Source organism: Diprion similis, chromosome 6, assembly GCF_021155765.1.
Source record: "Diprion similis isolate iyDipSimi1 chromosome 6, iyDipSimi1.1, whole genome shotgun sequence".
NCBI classification, from domain to species: domain Eukaryota; kingdom Metazoa; phylum Arthropoda; class Insecta; order Hymenoptera; family Diprionidae; genus Diprion; species Diprion similis.
In genome coordinates this window covers 20,179,588-20,203,390 of record NC_060110.1, presented here as the reverse complement: position 1 = coordinate 20,203,390, position 23,803 = coordinate 20,179,588, and the positions used below count along the sequence as shown (strand labels likewise).

At 38.8% G+C, this 23,803-nt stretch overlaps 2 protein-coding genes across 8 annotated transcripts in view; one reads left to right on the top strand and one right to left on the bottom strand.

Moving 5' to 3' along the window:
• Positions 1 to 18,435, top strand: part of LOC124407744 (transcription factor AP-2-epsilon) — a 169,823-nt gene extending 151,388 nt beyond the window's left edge. For all 5 annotated transcript variants that reach the window (XM_046884205.1, XM_046884204.1, XM_046884203.1 and 2 more), the window contains exons 5-9: positions 4,455 to 4,653; positions 8,966 to 9,084; positions 15,717 to 15,858; positions 16,648 to 16,819; positions 16,963 to 18,435. In XM_046884205.1, the coding sequence (XP_046740161.1) occupies positions 4,455 to 4,653; positions 8,966 to 9,084; positions 15,717 to 15,858; positions 16,648 to 16,819; positions 16,963 to 17,103 (773 nt within the window). In that variant the 3' untranslated portion in view covers positions 17,104 to 18,435. The remainder of the gene's footprint in view (positions 1 to 4,454; positions 4,654 to 8,965; positions 9,085 to 15,716; positions 15,859 to 16,647; positions 16,820 to 16,962) is intronic.
• Positions 18,436 to 20,487: 2,052 nt separating this feature from the next.
• LOC124407745 (KH domain-containing, RNA-binding, signal transduction-associated protein 2-like) overlaps positions 20,488 to 23,803 on the bottom strand; it is a 64,514-nt gene continuing 61,198 nt past the window's right edge. The window contains exons 8-9 of one of the 3 annotated variants that reach the window (XR_006929351.1): positions 21,570 to 21,671; positions 20,488 to 20,683 (exon numbers count right to left, since the gene is read on the bottom strand). Coding sequence is in view for 1 of the 3 variants with exons in the window: in XM_046884213.1 (XP_046740169.1) it covers positions 21,664 to 21,671 (8 nt within the window). In the remaining 2 variants the exon portion in view is untranslated. Of the gene's footprint in view, positions 21,672 to 23,803 lie in introns of all 3 variants that reach the window. The other 2 variants (XR_006929352.1, XM_046884213.1) reach the window with 2 other exon arrangements.

Below are 23,803 nucleotides of genomic sequence, written 5' to 3'. Positions count from 1 at the left end.
AATCCGAAATTTCTCCGCAAGATTAGATCAATCAGAAATTCAATGGGAGTGATGATGGCTCAGAACTGTGGCCGACGTCAATCATCACGTCTTGTTTACACGTGAATCGTTCAGGTTACACCGTTACCCGACTGTTTCGGCCCCATATGTGAGGGAGGAATAGAAAATGATTTATGGTTACACGCTTGCGGGCCTCGATCTATTTGGTGTATAATTGGATAAACGGCGTGGCCTATTTGCTTGCCGATGGTAAATCATGGCCTAGTCAGCTTCGAGTGTGAGAAGGAAGAAAAAAAAAGAAAAAAATTCAAGACATGAAAAAATGGACGCGTTTATTACAGTTTATTGACTGACGAACGGCACGTGTCGTCGCTAAATCGTGAGAGACCGAGAGTTCAACGCAGGAGTAATAAAGATCGCCGCGTAGGCGAAAAAGAAGATTAAACAGTTAAGATTACAATTCTTAAATGTAGGAACTTAATCTGAGCTGTGATGGAAAATCGTTATAACATGGATCATAGGCAGTAAAATGGTTTAACCTCACTTCAGCTATACAGAGTCAGGAAGATGTAACATTTTTATAGGCAATTCGTATAACTGCATGGGAAATGAGCATAATTACAACTTCTTAGGCAGCCCAGTAAGATGAATTTATTTTGACAAAATCGTTACGTACGATCGTTTTATTGGATAGTCAAAAACGCTTGTACCGTAAATAGCTGTAATTACGACAGTCGATAAAAAATACGATTCACAAGATTATATCACCACTGCAGTATAGTAAATGTCTGAGTTAATGTGAAATCCCGGACAGCTGTTGCAGGTTTTATTAGCTTCTTTTCTCTCCACAAATCAGTCTGCGCTGACTATTTCCGCCATGGAAACTGATCTTTGAAAAATATTTTGATAACGCGTGTAAATTTTGGAATAAACCAAATTGACTGGCGTAATTTTGTCCACCGTATATCGAAGTTGCGTGAAGTCTGGAAGTGCACGTATGCTAAGGAAGGTCAATAAGTCCGCAATTGGCACACGTAACTACCCAGATAATTGCCAACAGTTTCTACTCAATTACGAAAGATAATTACTCTATCCTTTTAGCTACCGAAATTTTCAACAGGCGTTGGTATGACTTGGCATCAAAGATCCCCATAAGATCATTAAACATCCTAAGTTGCGTGTGCATGCGAACCGCGGCCTGGTGTTACGGGTTTGTACACTATGCAATTCTGTGAAAGGTATTTATTGCTGATTCTCTGTCTGTAGGTCATGGATCTTTAATTGGTACAGGGAACGGGTTCGAAACTATTTACTAAGTAAAAAAATATAAATATAAGTAAATTTTAACGGACCGTCGATCAGTGAAAAATTCCAAAAACGTGACGAGATCGCGTTGAAGAGTCGTAAAAACGGAAGTAAGATGACAATGTGAATTGTGCTTACTTTCATGCACACTTCTGTATATATAGCAGCGCGATTGCTACATTCTGTTCCGCAGCAAGTCGTGATCGCGTTTGCAATTAGTATGTACCTATTGATTTATACTGGGAACCATCAATTCATACACTCGTGTATATATATATATATATATATATATATATATATATATATATATATATATATATAGCTCGTGGAGAGTGAGACGAGGAAAGTACCGCATATAAGAATCAGGAAACCTTGGCACGCCTAATTAACCTGAACAATTTCCCAACGGTAATGACTAATTGTCCGTAAGCTGTACTACGGGAGTTGTAATAGATAAATGGCGGTAAACGTTTCTGAAAAATTATTACGCCTTTACGGGAGAATTCTAAGGGTAGGGCTATTCCAGCATTTATGTAGTTATAAGTATGAGTACGTCGGTACACGTGGAACAAATTAACGTGTAAATCCCATCACGTGGTGAAGAGGGCGCGCGCTTTTTACTCACACCTTTTATTGGTAGATCATGGAAAGAGAGAATGATCTATCGATCACGATCCGTGTCTCTTTTAATACCAGCTGTGCGAGTTACCGCGATTATAATACCACAAGTTGGGTGCCCTATTGAAAGGCGATGACGATTAAATCGCGAATAAATTCAACAACGATATAGGTATAGGTATGTACAGACATTGTACAAATGCCCATTCGCGATTGCGTGGTAAACAACTGTAATGTGAAATGTCAAGAAACACGCGAAGCCAGATATTTTTTTTATTAATCTGTATAATTACTTTCGTCGAATTAATACTCTTATTTTTTAATCAATTCATTGTACGCACTCTTTTTTCTGCGTGGGTTATCATGTATATTTTCAGGCCAAAAGTAGTTTTGCGAAACAGCAATGACAACTGCGACTACGTGGTGAAAAAAGTAAAAATTCATTTTTAAAGAAAAAAAAAGAGGAGATAATTGTGTCAGATTTAACTAGCTCGAGAATACGTTATACACTCTTCTGGATGAAATTACGAACTGCAAAATAAAGTAATTACCTGCTATTAATAAGGTTGTAAAACAACGTGTATACATCAATCCATCTCTATACGGTGTGATATTAACATTTATTTTTTCTCACCGACTGTCACCCTTTTCGCTCTCTTTTTACTTATCCATTTTACCAGCCGTTATACATCATTGCTTCGTTATATGCGTGCGTGAAAGGATAGTTCCAAACTTTTTTTAAAGGAATATGAGAAAAAAATATGATATAAGACGAATGTTACCTAGTGAAAGATTTCACGTCGAGTAACACTCGTCGATCAATTAAGCGAACGAACGAAGTCGCGTTTAAAGCGCAGTTGCCTTCTTCGAAATATGATCAACCACAGGAAGCGATCGTGGTTACTTTTTTTCATACTATCCACATCGAGCGAAAGCCTTGGAACGATTACAGACGATGAAAGTAAATTATAAGCTGATTTTTCGAGAGTTTCTTTTAATATTTTTTTTTTTCTTTTTTTCGTTTGTGCTATTCTCACCTGCGTGCTTAGGTGACAATATTTTCTAATCAACGTTGTCAGTGAAAATCCACGCGCAAATATGGCGCCTATTTATTTCCTCCATAAATTAAAAACGTTTCGTCGAACTGAATATACGATACCTGCATAGGTTGTAATTTCATCTACAGATCGGAAGATGTAAGCATATATTATCTATTTCGTTTAAGCGATCGCGATATCCTCTCCAGCTTATCCTTGCTACAAGACTATCGCTCTATCTGCTTTTCAACCTTTCGCTCGATATTAATAACCGTGAATTAAAATGACGCAACGGAAACTAATCATTTAATTTCAGAGAATTAAAATGCTGCTGTATAGCGGAGCTCTGGCCAGCTTATACGGCAGTTGCTGCAGAGTAAAATAAAACTCATTCAAATCTCCTGTGTTCACTTATAATGTATTCTGGACGCGGCTAATCGCGCGCAGGCACTTAACGATGAGCTATTAACAAGCATCGAGCACATAAGATCGCTAATTGTCCAATGTAATTGCAGTAATCAGGTCGCACGGCGGTGTGTCGACCGATCGTTTTATTTCTTCTTTCATACTCATATCTCAGGCGTGTTGAGTTGGCCGTGCTTCGCAGGCTCGCTAAGGTGGAAGTAAGAAGGGGAGATTCGCCTGTTAGTTGAATCCTTCCGTATACATATCCGGGTCACACGGCATCTAATTGCCCCAAGATAGAGGATTTAGTTTCGAAAATTTGCCCGATTTTTAGGATTTTATTCCAACGAAACATCGGAATCACTTGACAGCTTCCAAATACGATCTACCACGTAAACTAACCCTTCGCCGAAATTAGTTTAATTGGCATGTATACCTATAACACACGCGTAACGTAAAATAAAATCGGACGAACGCGTTTATTTCATCACAGAATTGCCGATACACAAAAATTTCGCCTTACATCTGCAGCTTGTAGTGTAGCACTGAAATTTTGTGTCGAAACCGGTCGTTCGATCTGAGTGATTATCACAGCCATATATTAAAATGGGCCGAACCGAAACGAGATGTGTGCCGAATATGAATTCGATTTTGTGTAATGTTAAATACCGTTAAATGTTGGAGAGTCTCTTATTAGCGTTGATTATACGCCAGAAACGCAGTCGTAGTCCGATTTTCGAACGAGCCTTGTTTCGATTAACAAGTAATCGAACGAGCCGAACATCCAGATGTTAGGTTTTTTGAATTATTTCTTTTTCTTCGTACAAATTATCTACAAATTGAATTCTACCGATATGAAAAATGGAGGGAAAAAAACCTAGCGAAACAAGTTTACACATACTCGGAGAATAAAATGATACCCATCGCGAGTAGACTATGAATTATGAACAAACTCAAAGAGGAATCGAGTCCAGCTGAATTTCTTGAAATACAAAAAAAAAAAAAAAAAAAAAAAAAAAATTACGAAAAATTGAGTCCCGTCGAAGCAAAGCAAGATATTAATTCTGTTCTTCTTCTCGTTTATTCCAGGCATGAAGACGTCGGAGAGAGGCGAAAAAGGGATGCTTTCTGGGAACGCTCAGCCTGCAGACGTCTTCTGCTCGGTACCCGGCCGACTTTCTCTATTGAGTAGCACCAGCAAGTACAAAGTGACAGTGGCAGAAGTCCAGAGACGGTTGTCACCTCCGGAGTGCCTCAACGCTAGTCTTTTGGGTGGCGTTCTGAGGAGGTAAGTCAATGTCATCGCTGCAAGATCTCTTCGTTGAGTCTGATTTTCACCTATTTTCAATAATCTTTACTCTCGTATCGTCGCATTGTCACAAAACAAATATATGTTTATTACAAGAACTTGCGTGATATTGCCTCAGGGATTTTCCTTCGAGTTATTTGACCATTCGCACTCACCGAGACAAAAAGTATGAAATTCTGGGAGAGACTTTTGACGTTTGAAAAAAGTGACAACGCTCCCGCAGGGCTGACAATGAGTAAGAAAACACTGACTTGAAATGGTTTTACTACGTTCAGTCGTTGCATTCCCGGCTACGGTATCCCCATTCACGACCATCATTCTCACGGGTGGCTCTTGAGAGTAAATCCCATTCATGCGTTCTGTACGGTCGTTTCAAGCAGCTGCTATTCTTCCGGCTGTTGCTTCTTTCGAGATTTTATGTCACACTCACGAGATGGGGCAGATATTTATTACGAAATCCCCCAGCTGCGAGTACACATCTTCAGAATGACTTCAAATAATTATTGTTTAAGCTTAAATTTCTAAAGACTAGTAATAATATGTAACAGATTTGCCAAGGAGCCGTAAAATCAGTGGAAATTATCGGTTATTGAGGCTCATGAGCAGATTAATTATATATTCAAAATAATTTTATACAGTAGCTTCATTTTTACTTTATTCAGTGTAAGTTTATTTAAGATTTTTCTGTTCGAGGGGTGTGAAATGAAAAATGTTCACAACAAGCTTGTCAAATGGTCAATGTTCAATTTCAACGCAACGTAATTGCCTACGAGTATGAACTGAAGTTGCTTCGAGTAACAGGAGGATCAAAACGGTTGCCAAAATGAAAATTAGCTTTGTCAGCCGCGTTGTGGGTCAAGTATGCCCAGATGCAGCAATGACTTTGGTTGGTTCATCGGTTGAGCATCGAGTTTTTTAACTGAACGATTGTCGAATTAACGAATCAACTCCGGGTCGAGATAGCCGGACAGCAGCCATTAGTATAACCAGTTGAAAACATTTACGAATGGGTTTATAAATAGAAAGTAAAACCTACAAAACGGAGCTCTGCTAGCTCATGCTGCCTAATTAACAGCCACGAGTGGAAGCCATGTCAGATATTTTATCTTTCTTTTTCTTTTTTCTTATTTTTATTATTCATTTCGGAATGTTTTACGGTAGGTAGGTACTTACCGTGACACCAAGACCTTTACTGATCTTTAGAATTTAATATTATTCAATGGGATATTGGTCAAAACGTCACGACTTTTAACTCGGACGTAGAGTCCTTTGTTTCCGGTCGGTAGACGTGTCACAACTAAAAATTGACAAGTTGAAATTGGACGATGCTTATCCTGGGTGGAGAATGGTTGAATAATACGGAAAAAAAGACTCGTTGCAAACAGATAATTAAAAGATAATATAAGCAAAAAACGAAAGGTGCAACTTGAAAAATTGCAAGAAAAGAAAAGGCTTAGAGAAGATCGAAAATCTTTAAAATTGTGGTAAACGAGAAAATGTGATACACCTTATACAATCATTCAGTTTTTCAAATTGTAGAGTCTGGATGGGCATGTTCTGCTCGAGCCAAAATGCCCGTTTTGACTCACTGTAACAGTCAATGTACCCGAAAATTGGTAGACAAATTGTTACAAACTTTGTTGCCACATTGTCGGTATAACAACATAACAGAATCGATGAACACATAGTTACATAAAAAAAGGTACCTTGACGCGCGTGTGTTCAAATGCAAGGCACCGCGTGCTTTGTTCATCTTGCCGATATATACCGAAGGACGAGTACGTAACTATTTAAGAAAACTGTTCATTAGAATACGCAAAAAGTGTTTAGTCCTCTAACCTCGTATTCGCATCAAGCGTCATACCCTCACACCCTCATACGGAGGAGATCTCTCCTTCGGCGCATTTTCCTCAGCGCATATATACCGTGAATTATGACTTTCTTCGAGAACGCTATTCTCTATCAGATTCATCTTTCTAGCTTGCAGCGAGATGCGGCCTGGTCGTTCGTCCGTTCATTGCACAAGGCTTTATCATTCCGCGGCTGAGAAAGAATAAATCATCCTTGCCGGGCAACCTGCCGCAACGCCACCGGGGTTCGAAACTTATGTATATCGATAAATGCACCGTCGTAGAAATACCAACACCGAATATCGATGCACGGCCGTGGCAATTATTCCGTCGAGTTCTTACCTGCGGGTTCACGTGTCAATGAAACCAGTTGGCAATCGGTCATTGCATAGCCACGGTTAGCCATGTACCGCAAATAACTTCTACGGCTCGTAATTCATCTCACGGGATAACAATCTGACTGATAATTACAAGTGCTGCTCACTGCTGCCACCAGAACTTGTGTCTTCTGGGCATTAGAGTGGGTAGTTCATATACTCGTAACGATCATGATGCCAACGCTAGATATTTTCTCACACGTGATATAGCAACGGCTCCTCATGACGATAAAAATGTTAATTTCTCACCTGCGTGCGTAGCAGGCGCTCAGCCTCTGAGATCATACTCACAATTCATTAATGACGAATGTAGAGGGTGGAATGGAGAGGAACCAGTGTGCCGAGTTTCACGAACTTTTCCGTTACCTATATATTTCTTGTTTGATTATTTTTCAAAGTCGTGGCTTTTACAGCAGACAGGGAAGATGACAGAGACGAATGGATCGCCGTACTGCTGTGAAGATTTAGAGGACCTGTTAACAACTAACAATGCTAGTAGCGAAGGGCTCTCGTAATCAGAGAGTTCGTGGTACTCGTCTGAAGCGAGCTGAGGACGAGAAGGTGGTGGAGGAGGAGGAGGAGGAGGAGTGGATAACGGGAGATAGAAAATTACGCGACTTGGACCAAGACGGAGAATCGTTTGCAAGACAAGACGTCGTAATGAGTGAAGAACGCTGCTCGTCACGTTCGAGCACCCTTCAACCTCGTTTCATCCTCTCTTCGATCAAATCGAGATGTATCTTGGAAGACCTGGCCGCACAAACGCTTAGACGCTTTGCGAGATTTGCGCTTTCGAATTGTTTGTTTACTCGTAGCATATACATACTGAAGACGATGAGACGTGGCTTTTAAGATTTTGAATATCCTTCTTTTCGACTGCTCGCTTGTATCTATCCGGCTGCTAATGGTCGTTGCACCAAACGCGTCTCGTTCTAACGTCGCGGTCGTAAGTTGTTGTTCGTTTACCTGTCACACAAAGTTCAACAACTTCCTGAAAATACAGCTGCATCACTCTGAAGCTTTCCTGACAGTCATCGAATTACTGTGATTGTTAATTTCTTATTTTAAACCCACATTTGACATCAAAAGTTCCGAGTTGGTCTTTGTTTCTTCGTCAGTAATTGACGTACAGTTAACAATTATATCTGACGTCAATACGCGCTTGGTTTCTGAGCATCATTCTACTTTTCCCTGTTGATTTATGAGCATGAAAAATGCTGTCACATTCCAGAGATACGTGTATTTTGAAAAGTAAGCACGTATATCACATGAAGGTTTTACTAAATCATTCAACGGTACTTGCTAATCAGCGTTATATGTGAACATGTAATTCATCTCAGACTAAGATTCTGTACCGAATTAGGAAAAGTTTTCACCTAATTTTCATTGACTTTAATCGATAAATCGTTCGCTGGAAAGTCTGGATCATGCGTGGTTTCATTGACGAGTAGCTTATCGGAGGGGCAGTGGTCGATCGTTTTCTCATTGGTCAGCCCTGCAGGATTAATCGGACAAAGACGAGTACATCAGGCGTGTACGTACTGACAGCCGAATGAATTAATTACCGACTTTCCAACGCGACGAGGATAAAAGATGTCGTAAACCTTGCGAGGGAGCGGACTCGCCGTGAAGTAGAAATAGGTTGTTGAGATACGCGGGAGGACCCGTTAGTAACGCGTGCACGATGCAGTGATGGATGATGGAGCGTTTGGAAAGACTGAAAGACCACGTCTCTCTGTCGACCCGAACCGCGATACGAGGTGAAAATTCATTTTAAAATGCGGCGAAGTTACGCACCCGATATTGCTCCACCATTCACCAAGCATGACGTCACTCAACGGATCACGATAGCGCCTGCGTGCCGTTATTATCGTTATTATGATTAATAACATTATTATCAGAGTGACAACCGTTCGTTTATCTCGCTTATATTATCGTATTTTCCTTCCTTTCAATTCGTCCGATCACTTGTCAGAGAGCAGACAGAGTCTGCTGCATTGCCCAGCGGCTCTCTAGTGCTACAAGCTCCAACCGTATTTTCAATTTCCTTTTTCGTTGTTTCAGAGCAAAGTCTAAAAATGGCGGCAGACTCTTGAGGGAAAGGCTGGATAAAATCGGCCTCAATCTTCCGGCCGGCAGAAGGAAGGCCGCCAACGTTACGCTCCTAACTTCCCTAGTTGAAGGTAAGTTCGTCAATCTCAACGGGTGTCCTTAGAAAAATTTCTGGTTAATCTAGATTCTAAGCCTCTCAATCGATTCGGGAATAAAGCTCAATGGCTGTTCTGATTTGAAAAATAATCGATTCGAAGTTATTCTATAAAACTTGTGTTCAAGAACGTGGCAAGAAACGCGTGCACCTCACCGATCGTGAAATATTCAGTGCCTCTTTGATCGTACTGGAAACAATCATTCATGTCAGTGTAAGAGCTGATCTGGGATTTGCCTTTTGCGGAGGATTCCGGTTATACGACAAAGATCGACGATCGTCTGACTTCTGAGCAATATACCTACACACATATATTGTATACCCAGTGAAATGGCGAGAGTATAATTCTTTCAATTTCCCGGTGATTTCGATGCCCCGCGGGGCGAACGAAACTGTAAGACAGGATTTCCTGCTTGCAGCAAAGCGCGGATCCTTCGTGGATCGAGAGGTGTTAATGAGTAAGACTGGATGACGCGGCGACAAGAATGGACGAAGTGCAGATATTACCGGTAAGCACAATTCGCAAACTCTCCGGGCTCTTCTATTAGTTAGTAACGGTTTAATGACGTAACGACCAGCGCGAGGATTGTCGGAGTGTTTGTGCGAACGTTGATTATAATTTACGATCGGTTACCTTCCATAAAACACAGGTGAGGTTCGCTGTTTTCTTTATACTCTTATCTCTTTCATTTCATTCCCGCCTTGTTCTTTTTTCACCGGTTTCCACCTATCACTGTGTATCGCGGCGCTTTTAATGCTACAATTATTAAGCTCAATGCAAAATTACTCGAAGATACTTAAAGGATATATGCAGTTGTGACACTTCTACCCGGAACTCACGGCATCAGCGTGTTGATCTTCCAAAGATGAACGGCTCTCGATCTTTCGTAAGTCTCCCAGAAATGGCAGTTTATCAAGCAATAAAAATTCCGAGAAAACGTGCAATAGATCATACAAGGATAGGTACACGGAGCCTGATTAATCTCCGAGACGGTATAAACCGTAAGGATGCATCCGTCCTGCGGATGAACAATATGGAAAGTGACATGCGGCGAGAGAGACGATTTGAGAATTCATCGAATTCTGCTCGACGGTGATCGTGGTCGATCATCGATCCATCGCCCTGTGCGCACTCGGTAATTCAAACTGGCACCGGGCAATCGGTGTAGGGCAACTTATGGAGGACCGACGACTCAGGCGTGGTCTTGCCAGGCTCGTGGGAATGTCCTGGACTGCACTTGCTTAGTGCCCTGGACCAAGTCGCGCTCTCTTTTCTCATCCTCTAGTCTGCTCTTTCTTCGTGCTCCCTTCCTTGCACGGTTCCGTCTTAGGAAGAGAAACACAGGACCAGAACCGGGAAGCCAGCCCACCTCTTCGTCGCCTATCTGATCGCGTCTCGACGCATGTATTACCGGCCCATTCGAGCCGTCGACTATATCGAAGCTAGCATCTGACGACTTGAACGGTAATTAGATCGTTTCGAGCATTTTACCGTCGAGCACTGTTGTACTGTCCAAGTCTTTTATCTCACACGACCGATTCCACAGTCACTCAACCGGCAGCTGATTATACTCCTTGCGCGATAAATTATTGCCGAATTTGAGACAGCGATTGACGCTCGAAATGGGCCTTTAAACACATTCTCACGAATCTTGAGGGCCGTGCGAAAGGAATGAAATGGAGTAGGAAGAGACGTTGGGAAATATATTCTTGTACTGATTTTCCAAGAGGTTAATTACATAGCACTGAAAGGTAGAATCTTGCCAAGCCGTCAACCGGTCGACCATCCTCACGACAATATAAGACAGTGGCTGCCGTCACGTGCTCTCGGATGCTACAGCAAGAGTTAGAGCTGAGTAGAGGTAGGCATTAGCAACGATTATGTTACGAGGTATCGGATACGACGTGGGCGTCGGTACAGAGATGCACATAGTCATCGTTAAGTGCTTGAATTTACGCAGTGATTCCTACACTTTCGCAATGCACGAAGCTAGCTCACAATATCAGCGCGTCATCTCCTATAGCGAAGTGTGGCGCATTGTCTGGCGGTTGCGTTTGCGTGAAATCAATTTCATCCTCCTCATCCGAGTACCGTTTTTATGTTTTGTATGCTCATTTTTGTCTCACTTGAGCAACGTTTCGGCCAAAAATATCGTGGAAATAATTTTGCATATTTTACGTATTTATCACTCTTCAAATGAGAGTTTAGTACGAGACGACAAAACCACGAGATCCTTTTAAACAGAGGTTATACGTTCCATGCGTGAGACTGTGAAACAGATTTTGTCATCAATGTAGAGTACGCTGTTTCACGAACACAATCACAATATATATATACAAGCAATGCCGAGAGTAGAAAATTTTTTAATTTAATAACGTTTCGCCCGCAGTTTTCCGGAACCATGGAGATGATACCTGCTGGTAACCCGAAGCGTGGGTGAGAGGTTTATCCACCCGACAGGTGGCTTGCGCGTTAACGTTCATAATCTCATCCGGCGTATCGCCATCTGCATCGTAATAAATATGAGCTTGTCGCAAGGAGATTATCGTTACATGCTACGTTCCAGTTTCTTCGTGTATCTACACTCATACCGTTCACTCTTTTCTATCGCCTTCTTCTTACAAGCCAGCAGGACCCGTTTACGCAACAAGTGTCGATATACGATTATCACTGGCAGCTCACCGCATATTATACATGCAAATGGTTCGCCCGGTGCAAAATTGTCTGCTGGAGTATTGGCAGAAAAGGAGATTAGAAAGGAGTAAAAAAAAAAAAAAAAAAGAATGTTAAAATATCCGCACGGCTAACGTGTAATAATCGTTCCCGATGATTTGTTTCTTCTCGATCGCAGTTATCTAGAGATTACGTTAGTAACTTATAACGTTAACTGATGCCGTAATCCTTGTTATATATATATATGATATAGCATCACCATGTGTCGCTATCACAGATCTCTCGATTACCTTCCGCATAATTAATTAAGAACGGAAATTTTCCTCACCTTTTTGAACTTTCTTTTCCACTCGCTGTATCGAGGCTGTATGTATGTATGTATATACATACACATATACGTAAGTCCGTTTGATTCTTTCTTTTCTGAATTTACGGCAGCACGCGGAGCGTGGAAGGCACGATAAATTTGCCACTTTGCAAAGGTAAATCGGCGCGCGGCGTGGCCATAGGCTTGTATACAGGTACGAAGTGTATCGAGCCGGCAAGTCGTCAGTCTTTATACCGGCGTGATATAAATCGTGCAGTAGCTGCGGAGTTGAGACAATGGTGGTAACGAAAAAGCGTATATTTAACGGAGGACTCTATAGACTTTCAATCGATTTCCATACGAATATATACGCCGTGAGTTTGTTCCGGATTTAAATTGCCCCCGTAGAGGTGGGTCCATCTTTTCTCGAGTCGCCCCGATTCCGTATCGCGTCGATCCGGGATGCCAGCGTGCCTTATATCTCTCTTATAATATACTTATACCCACAAGCATTCTCCCTCTTCAAAGGGGAGAGTGGATCGATTCTTACGTAGGAAATTATCCGTTCTCGTCGCATGTATATACGGTGTTTTTTTCTTTTTTATTATTAAGGAGGGAAAAAAATGAGTTTCTTTTTTTATACATCAGTTTCTCTCCCTTTATTTGTACCGTTCAAAATTTCGTTTTGCTTTTTTCTTTCGTGTACGTATTTAAAGAAACCACAACGGAACGGGGTGATCGACGAGGGGAGTGGAAAACGGAGGGGTTCACACAGCCCCGTTCTTTCGGGATGCGGAAGAAATTCCCGAAATCTCTTCGTACGATCATTATCTTCGTAATGGGAAGATCATTTGCGGTTAAGGATCGAAGATCGTGCACCATTCTCCGAACACAGCCGCTTCAGCTGGACGATCTGATCTCGCTCGGTATAAGGTATATAAACGTTTTGGGTTGCCGGGCAATCTACTCGGGAGGAGTTAGTGAGTAGATTCCTTGTTTTCAATGGCGAATGAATAAGAGTCAGCCACGTGCACGACAAATAAACGTGGTTAAACGCCTTCTCGGTATATCATCAACCTCATTTTGCGTAAAAAACGTGATCCTTACATTTTTTTGGGCGAAGAAAGCACGCTGCTTAGGCTATGCGGCTAAGAACTACCAAAAAAAGCAGAATGAAACCGAGCAAAACGGATTCTAACTTCTAGAATTAATTCCATTCGACAGTTTGCGCATGTCTAATGTATATTAATCCGGTAAGAATGGTGTAGAGTAAGCAGCTGTTGTTTCTTTCTTCCGACTTTGTCGACTTTCGTTTTCTCCTCAAGCAAACTAAAACTAAAATCCTTGTACAAATAGAATCCTTTCAGTAGTGAACGTACATTATATAGACTCTCGATTTCACGGCTTCAAAGTTTAATTCAACTTTCAATTTTTGCACGACGTTCGTATACGTGCAAATAATAACACTTCCGGATTTTGGGCCGAATATCGCAGACTCTCATTAACGTTATAGCTCCAAGATTTATCATCGCATGAAATCTGTGTCACATGTAGACACACGAAGCGAACGTGTAAGAGGCGTGTGTTGCGTGCCACGTCGACCCTTGACCTCGCATCCGCAATCGCTCGTGTACACATTAGTATACATATAATATATGGATACGTATGATATCAAAGCTATGTAGACGATAAAAGTATGATCCAGGCGATATGCGCGTTTAGATATAGACAGATATTGCGTGGAGAGGCAAATGCATCACGTAGCTTATTTATATATATCTGCGGTATAAACGACGCGTAGGTATGAGATAGGCATGGGTGCCTTACCTGGCCTGGCAATGTTGCATGCAGTACGTGTACGCCAAGGGGGAAGAACGCGCCTATGACTCTAAGTCTACCCCGGGTGTACAAGACTACAAGAGTCTTGGAGTCTGAGGTACAACGAACGATGGAAAAGAGATGGAGGTAGAATAAGACGTGTACTTACAAGTGTGTACAACTGGCGTTTATTGCACCGCGGCCTGTCGAATAGTTGCATGTCATTCGTGAACGACGCGATGATTGCCGATAGATAATATAAACTCGGACTATGAATATAAAAGTTGTAAACAACGGCTTAATTAATACGCCGATTATAATATCGCGATGCATTATGTACTCGCGGCTTGGTCTCTGCCTACCTACAAGCCGTATAATAAAGTACAGTCGTTAAAAAGCTTCTACCCCCCCCCCCCCGGCGTCGTTCTCGAATCTAATCGAATTGAACATTACTTAGAACCCAGCTTGACGCGGCGCCGATCACGCTGGTTGCTCCCCGAGGTGAGTGTCTGATTGGAAAACACTGGAGGTTAAATTAATAACTGAAAACCGCGTGTGATCGCCGCTGAATGGATAAATCACGACTCATTCGCTCCAGTCTCTCTCGCTTCTTCATTCTATATTTTTTTCATTCTCTCCTTCTTTTCGTTTCTCTTCTATTTCTGTGATTATTCTTTGATGACTTTATTTTTCAATTCAGAAGTACTTATTTGATGTGGAAATAACTGATAATTCTAAACTCGGGTTATAATTTCTCTATTGATATCGATATTTAGACCGATCGACGAGAGCCTCGATCATCGCTTATCTTCCGCTGTATGAGTTGAAAATTTACAGTCACGAACCTCCTCTCAGCTTCCTCTGTCGAAAAAATGTATATATTCAACCTTTTCATTCATGTTAATCAAATCAACCTTTTTATATTCAATCTACGTAATGTTTTCGAAGGTAACTGAATTTTGGTTGTATTCAATGAAGCTACCAGAATATTAGTTCATCTGCCAATTGAAAAAACATTGAGTTATATTCAATGAGAATGAAAAATTTCCACAAGTTCTGTGAAGTCTATTTACAATTCCCCATGACTATACATTCCATATAAAACCAGAGATCTAGTTACCGCCAGCGTTTAATTTTTCGGGGCTTAATCGATTTATTGTTACTATAGAATTCGAGGTACGCAAAGAAAATCGGTAATAAACGAAAGTAAAACAATAATTCGTGCAAAGAGCACGTGGCACGTGTGGTCATCGCCGTGTTTCGTACCAATAGATCACAGGTTGGAGAATCGCGTTCGTGCGGCATGTGGGCAAGGTAAAGGGAACGGGGTGTGGCGTTGATAGTTGACGGTTAATAGAGCCCAGCGGGCTTGTAAGAACGGCTCCGAAACGGTCGAGATTTGTAATTACAAACCAGACTGAGAAGGAACCACCAACATCGGCCTATGAAGTCATCGGGCACGGCGCGGCTCTTACTGGACTACATACCGCGGTACCGAGGGGGTCACTGACCTCGCTACCTCGCAAGTGATTAAGGATTGCAAATTTTCTTCCACCGCCTTCCGGAACGGAGCAACGTTTTGCCCTGGGGCCGATAAATTAGCCATACCGTGCGACGTTTCGATAGTTGTTCGTTGTCGGGCAACCCTTGGAATATACTTCACCGATAAAACTGATATTTTGTACAATTGTCCTGAATTCTAAAGGAGTAACTGAGAAACTGCCGATCCTGCGAAAGGATTTGAATTTATACGCACATTGCAGAATCGTATCCTGGGGACTGAACGGAAATTTTTGTTTGTTTGTTTCAGGAGAGGCTATACACCTTGCCAGAGACTTCGGCTACGTCTGCGAGGCCGAATTTCCCGCAAGACAAATTGCCGAGTATCTTAGTCGGCAGCATTGCGAACCCCAGGACTCGTACAGGCGGAAAGAACGGCTCCATGCCGCGAAGTAAGTACACGATCAACGACCCGTGAAATTCCACGGTGGCGATAATTTCGAAAGTATACGGTTTTTTATATTCATTATAAATTACGCGAGATATAAATTGCCGATTTTGGCCTCTGAAACTCTTTACGTGATAAAGATACAAACGAATGTCACAGCTAGCGCAATCAGTTTAGGATATAAAAAGAAATATGACATATGTTAAGTGACGGAAAACACATTATAATTCCAAGTCAATCGTAGTTGACTCTAAAAATTAGTTTTTCATCAAATTTCTTCATCAGAATCAACTTGAAGTAGCTAAACGAAGTCTCAACAGCTTGCACGAGATTCTTTGAACCTCTTTCTCGGCGGGTGATTTACCGAAAACAACCAGCTGTTAACCGTGGCGTCTTCATATTGATTAGCCGCAGGCCCGTAAATTGGATTAAATAATTGCTATATTTCCAAAAGTGTGAATGAAAAATAGTGGGGCACATTTAGTTAGCATCTTCCGGGTATCGATTTGTTATAGGTACACGCGCATGTGTTAATTCACAAAAATAAAAACATTAAAAATTAAAATAAAAAAAATTAAAAAAAAGGAACCCCTCGCATAACGCTCCGGAGCCTGTGATCACGCAATCTTTTCCCAGTCTCGGCATGTACCTCTTCCTAAAATTACCATTTACATAACGCGTGAGTCCGAGAAGGTATACCGACCGGTAACATGCAGCGTACTCGTGTAACAAACGTTTCGCCAGGTGTCGGCTAACGGAGGCGTTCGCCTTTTTTCTCTCCTTTTCTTTACAGACAAATCACCAAAGAGCTGATGGACCTTCTAAACCAAGACAGGTCGCCTTTGTGCAATACACGGCCATCGCACATCCTAGACCCGAGCATACAGCGACACTTGACGCACTTTTCGCTGATAACGCACGGCTTTGGAAGTCCGGCGATGGTAGCAGCTCTCACCGCGGTCCAGGTAAGGAAAAAAAAAAAAAAATGGTATTCATCAACGATGATCTCAGAGTTGGAGTAATTAGATTCAGTATTGAGAATATGAAATTTGTGCCACTTTCTGGAAGAGCCACCGTTTCACGTTTCATTCTTTTTATACTTCCGCAGAATTTTCTCGGGGAGTCGCTTCAGCATATGGAAAAAATGTACCCAGCAAACGGCAGCGGTGTTACGAGCAGCCAGCAGCCGAATCACGAAGGTAATAAGAACAACAAGGACGGATCCCTGATGAACGACATGAAAAAGTGACGCCCGGAAGACCCGCCAACCTCGAACGTGGTTACATCGATCAGACACTCCTGGCCCTACAACTAAATAGCGAAAACTATCAGAGAGAAAAGTAATTCACGATATGCGCGTACACGCAGCAGACACACACAGACTCGTTGATTCTCTACGGTAGATAATATTATATAAAAATAAAAGAAGTACATGTAATACAACGTAATATAACGGGGTTCAAGGAGCGGGTGATTTGATCAATGGTCAAAAAGGGGGTTGGCAGGTCTGACAAAAGAACAAAAAAAAGTAATGAAAAGAAAAACTACGAAACTAAAAAAAGTTTTTTCTCTCCTTTTTTCACTTTCTCTCCTGCAGACATCTCGTAAGTACCGAACGGATCCATTGAATGCCCTGCAAGATGTCCAGCAGGAAAGCATTCACAGACTCGAGCTATGTCTGTATAGCTAGTTGTTCATATGAATATAGGAAAGGTAGAAGAACAATGTTCCATCTTTCGTTTTCAATCTAGAAATTCAAAGAATGTAGGTGTCAAGTATCGAGCAATTTTTACAACGGAGAACGAAAAGAATGTCAGATAATTTTCTGCGTTCTTCGAGATCGAATCGATCTCGTAAATTCGAAAGTGAAAGAAAATTTCTAATGGGGAAGTACGTAATACGAAAAGAGCCATCCGAGGCTACGGCTATGCAACAAAAGTTACGAGCGGTTGTCTATGACGTAATGAATTTGATGAAAAGTCATATTGGAATGGACAACTTTGGTGGTGGGATATTAACGAGCAGAAAGAATGTTTAAAAAGCGATAAGCTGTTTCTCGTTGAAACCTTTCTCATTCGTGAATCTAGATGCTAGCTGCAGTTTATATTTTGATTATGAAAATACGAATTTTAATTAACTATTATTATTATTCTCTACGAGAATTGTGCCAACGTAAAAGAAAAAACTACTTGCCATTTAAAACGTGCCAATTGTCTGTATAAAGATATCAGAAGTTCGCTAAATCAATGTTATTCAAGGAAAAATGAAACTGACCTGCTCAATATTGCGAACATGCTGTAGAAAGCATTTAAAACAAACAGAAACAAAAAGTTTAAAGAGAAGGCGTGAGAGACGATCGCGTATAAAAACTCTGTCTTCGTTTGAAGTGCATAAACGTGTGTACGATGAATACACTAGCAATATTGTATTTGTAACACCGATATTAAAGATATACGCGAGAGTTAAAAACGGGAAATATATAATGAAATCGTATCAAGTACAACGTGATCAGGAGATCCTAAGACATATCTAACTTTGTAACTAAATATTAGACATTAAATATTAAGTTAGTGAAAAAAAATATTAAAATTAAAAAAAAACTTGAGAGCATTTGATGTTCCCAAAATGTGTACAGAGCATTTGAATCTTTCTTGTGATATAATCATATACATATATACATTATAATAAGATAATTTTTATATATATATATATATATATATATATGTATATATATATATATACACATACATATATATGTATATATGTATATATATAAATATAATAATAATAAATACATAAAATAAATAAATAAATGATATACCTACATTCCATGTTTTTATTAGGAATGACATTAGAGAGAAGTGTACAATTTGAGATTACTTTATTAAAATATCAAGAAGCCATGTTTAATCCCGGCATATTTACGTACTCAATTCGCGCTCACCGATACAGAATTATTGTTATAAATATGTTGAACAAAATACTTCGAAATCAAATGTGTGCGATAAGGTAGACTTGTAAAATATTATTAGATTGAAATGAAAAAAGAAATAAAAGTATGTAACAAATGAAAAGCGAGAATGCAGTTAAATAAAATTAGAGAAGCTATTTTGTCATTTGAATTCCGATTGTTTAGAATCCCTGATAACATTCTCGGCTTGAACTTTGTTGGATAATTATTCATCCGTCTTTCATTCTAATTTTTTTCTTTCGGAATCGTCGCAATCAGTATTTAGATTTTAAATAACGGTAAAAGTTTATAAAACTCGATTAGCCTGATTATTGTAATAAATACATACCTAATATATAAGCATCGGGCAAGCATGGTGCGTATAGTTGGATAAATATAGGTGAAACAAACTCTGACATTTATTTTCACTCGCAATTATAATTAATTATAATAATATAATTAGAAAAACTCCTTAGCTTTAAGGTCCGTAAATTAAAGACGAATAATTATTTATAACCGCCTATTATATATATATATATATTTATATTATATATATAAATATAAATATAAATATAAACATAGACCATGTGTAGAAGAGCGAATTTTCTACCGGAATTTCTGTGCCAACCTTGTAAAGAATGTTGTCGACGATATATTATTTTTGTTATTTTTTTCCCGCAATCAAGCATCGTTCTTAATCTCTTTGTAAGATACTCGGATATTATCTATTATGAAATGAATATTTGAATTTAGTAGTATATTATATTCTGATATTAATACGGTTCATTTTTGTATATTGGTGTGTGATAAATAAATAAGAATATTGTTTCTAAGTAATATAACATTATTGCTGATAATTAACAAATTTCATTTGAGGGACCCTTACGATTTCTGCAATTAACTTTTCACAAAATCATAACTACGCCATTATTTTCCATTTTTATTTCATGTTCTTTTTTTTACCGTGCAGCTCTGACAACTTCATTTTTAAACACCTATTCTACATTGCACAAAATTACCAAAGTCGAAAGTACACAGTTTCACTTTTGTGCACTATGACTTGGCAATACAAAACAGAAAACATGGGTAAGAAAAATAATCGATCTTGTCACGTGTCATGTTTCGGATTCTTTTACTCATCAGCCATCCTTACAGATCATTACATGCTTCCAATAAGAAGAAATAGACGTTTAGTGCAAATCTATTTAGATATTATATTGTTGTGTACCAAATCGGCACGATCACTTATACTTTATATTAATATTATTATTAATGCTCACTTTGTATTATTATTAATATTATTATTATTATTTCATTTCCATGTAAATAGATCCAAATTACTTTGAGTTATCATATTATATAATGTATAATTTATCACCTAAACGACGTAAATTGAAAGCAATGTAATTTCAGTATTTGCCAATATTGTTTTATAATAAATGAAAAATTTACTGTTCACTTCGATGACTAGTTTGATCCTACCTCTGCTTCCTGTTATGGAAACAATTTACCTCTGGTGTTCGGTGTTCCATATTCGTCACTATCATCCACGATTGTAGAAATTGTGATATTAAATCGTCGAAGTACTTTTTGCGTAATTGCTTATAAAAAAAAAAGAAAAAAAAAAAAAAATGTTGTATTCTATGTGAGGTGAAGGTGGTGAAAAACAAACGAGTTGTTTGGTATATTCGTATAAATATAATGTCACAACGATTTATTATTTTTTTTTAAATATTTTATCATTAAATAAGTCATCACATATATATTAACGTTGCAGTAGCGTCTGCACCGTTTTTGCGTATAATGTAAAACATCACACGTCCGCGCGAGACGTGTCCATGTGTGTTGGTTCCCCATGAATCTTCGACCTGGAAATACACTATTCTATCTCATAAATATCAGTCTTGTCAAATAATGGCAAACGACAATGACAAGGAATCGAATGGTAATCTCCTTGAGAATTAAGAAGCGGAAGATTACTTCAATATTACTTATAGCTTCGCCATGGTGCTCAATGATACCGTTGAAACCAAGTTTTCTTTAATTTAAAACAAAAACATATCCAAACTTGGGTTTTTCATGCTTGTTAATCCATTAGCAACGTCTTCAAGCCACGCTTAAAATTTAAAAATCATGATAAACTTGAACCAGCAGGCTTCTAAGTTGTAATAAAAATCACACAAATTACAAGCTGGAATACAAGATTTGAGAAAAGAAGGTTCGTCAAACTGCAGCTATAGCAAAAAACCAGCTCATAATGTATTCAGCGATCGATGTGAAAAAGTGACTAATAGTTTAGGCAAGTTAGATAAATAGCAACGGTGCTGCATGTAACACGATCGTTCGAAAAGCTTCTAACAAGAATCGGCTGACGGATCAAAACGAAACAGCTTTCGAGAGGCCGTAAAAACGCGTGAACAAATCCGTGCTACTGTGGGATGAAAGTCTCTTGAAATTCAAGACTAATATTTATTTTCATCTTCAAATACTGAATAAGTTACCGAGGAGATGGAAAGACAGTTGAATTATTTATGTTCACCGCGCGACCCCGAATCTAATTTGCCAGATTGCACCACGGTAAAGAAATACCAAAAAAAGATAGAAACGAAGAAAGGTTCAACACGTGCAGGTGACGAAGAGAAAATTGGCCATTCTTCATTCCGACTTGATACAGCATAGTCAAAATATAATTTAGCGGTCTTTCGAGCTGTTGGATAAGTTGCTTGGTTGATATCATTGAGCTGAAATCACGGCAGTATACTTACATTAAGGCACTTCATGGTCCGACGCCTCAGAGAGACCAAAAACTTTTGAAGTTTTTTTTCGGCAAGTACGCGTTCCCACGCGATCAAGGATCTTCTATACACCTGACAAGAATAAAGTGAGAATATAGCATTAGAAGAAAGATAGCAAACAGCGCCGGTGTCTTCATTTCACACATGAAAGAGATACAGTCCTTTGCCAATTCGATTTACCATATTTATGATTTTCGCTTTTTAAATTTTATACAAGTCCTCCGAAACGAAAACACAGATTTGACAGTTGACGAGCTAATCTCTGAACCGTTGCTTCATCTCTCACCCGCAAAATAAAGAAGCAGATATCAAGAAGAAAAATTAGGAGGCGCGTAAAGCCGTTAATTATTACCTTGAGGAATACTACAAAAATCAAAGGATATAATTTACACTTCATCAAATATTCGTTTATCTTCCGATTAAGATTATGTCACTTCTGTAGATAAACTTTATATGCAAAAAAAAAAGAAAAAAAAAAAAAACATGGATTGAATAAAATCAAGGGCAAATGGTGAGAAACAAGTACAAAGTGTTGCTTACTATACGAATATCAGGCAAATCCAACATGTTTGGTATAGAAAATAAATTACGATAAGAACATATTATGTTTTTAACTTTTCGATCGCGCGGATGTTGCGATTTTTTTTAGATATGTTTTGCTTTACGACTCGATTTCCATATTCGGGTGGAATTCGAAGACGGTGATGAACACGTTTTAGTTTAACGTCATAATATTAATCGGAATACGTTATTAACATTTTTATACTAAAACAGAATATTGGGTTTTATTATTTTATTCGTATTTTTATTTTTATCGACAATTACATTGTAGAATATGTAGGTGTGTGTTTGGGTGTGTGCTTTTTTCAGTTTTCAAGGTTTTTTTCTTTTTTAATTCAAGTATTTAGTTTTTTCTATATAAGGTATTTGGTAAAATGTTATTAACGTGTACAAATCGTGTTCATAATAGTTCCATTGTTTTCTTGTTTTTCATCGTCTCGTTTCACTAATGCAACCATTAGATGTCATCGATAATTAAACACACAGATTTTTCTTTTTAAACATATTTTTTTTTTTTTTTTTTTTTTTAAGATATTTAAAGTATCTATATACTTATCTATATATGTATTACGGACATTAATTACTGAATGTAGCTTCTTCTCTAATTCCCACAATCAAATATAATAATTGTTCGATTTAATTCTACATCGCCTTATTAGCGTTGAATATATTTTTATTTTCAATTGCATATTTATTTGTATGTATATCTATGCACATTTCATTATTAATTACTGTTTACACAATTGTTGACTGACTTGGGTACCGTTCGGTAATTTTTAGTTACTTTTGTTTTCCATCTTTATATCAGCCAATTGTCAGTTTAGTATATCAAGTTATTTGCTCACTTTCGATTAAAAAAATGACCAAATGAATTTTTTTATTTGTTGAAATGGTATTATAATATTGACCAATAATTATCATCTTACCCTTACAAAGATTACGATTATTATTATCATCATTATTACAAATAAATGACCTTAACTTTCTTATCTAAGTGTTTACTTATTTTACGCCCCACACGTATTGGATCCTCTTCATCCTTAACCCTTCGTCATTAGTTAGCTTCCACAGCCACGTCGTCTTATTTCGGGAGAGGATTACAGGATCGGGTGACATATTTTCAGAGAAATTAAATATATCCCCCCCCCCCATTTTCCCCTTGGTTTTAACTTTTTAACGTCCATACGAAAATAATTAAGGAAATAAAAATCCATTATGGAGATGATCACGAATCGAGTTTCTAATTTAAGCCTGTTTTTTCCGTTCATCTAATTATTTTTTTCGTTAGTGGTTTTTTTTTTTTTTTTTTTTAATTATAAATTCATCGTTAAGTCGTTCGATTTATCCGTCAGGAGTAACAAAATCTTGCTGACGTATTCCGTTTCTGGTTTGAAAATATATTGCAAAAGAAAGAAAGCAACAGGAAACAAATCGAGACAGAATTATTTCAGAACAGTATTTTACGAGATATTATACGCGTCTAGTCGTCAATAGTCTGTGTGTCAATTTTTATTATTAAATATTTCCTGACAAAATTGTCACTCGTGCATTATTGACGAATAAAAAGTTCTCATTAAATACAAAAACACAGTAATGCCGTAACTTTTAGATCAACATACCGCGACATATTTTTTTTCTTTTTC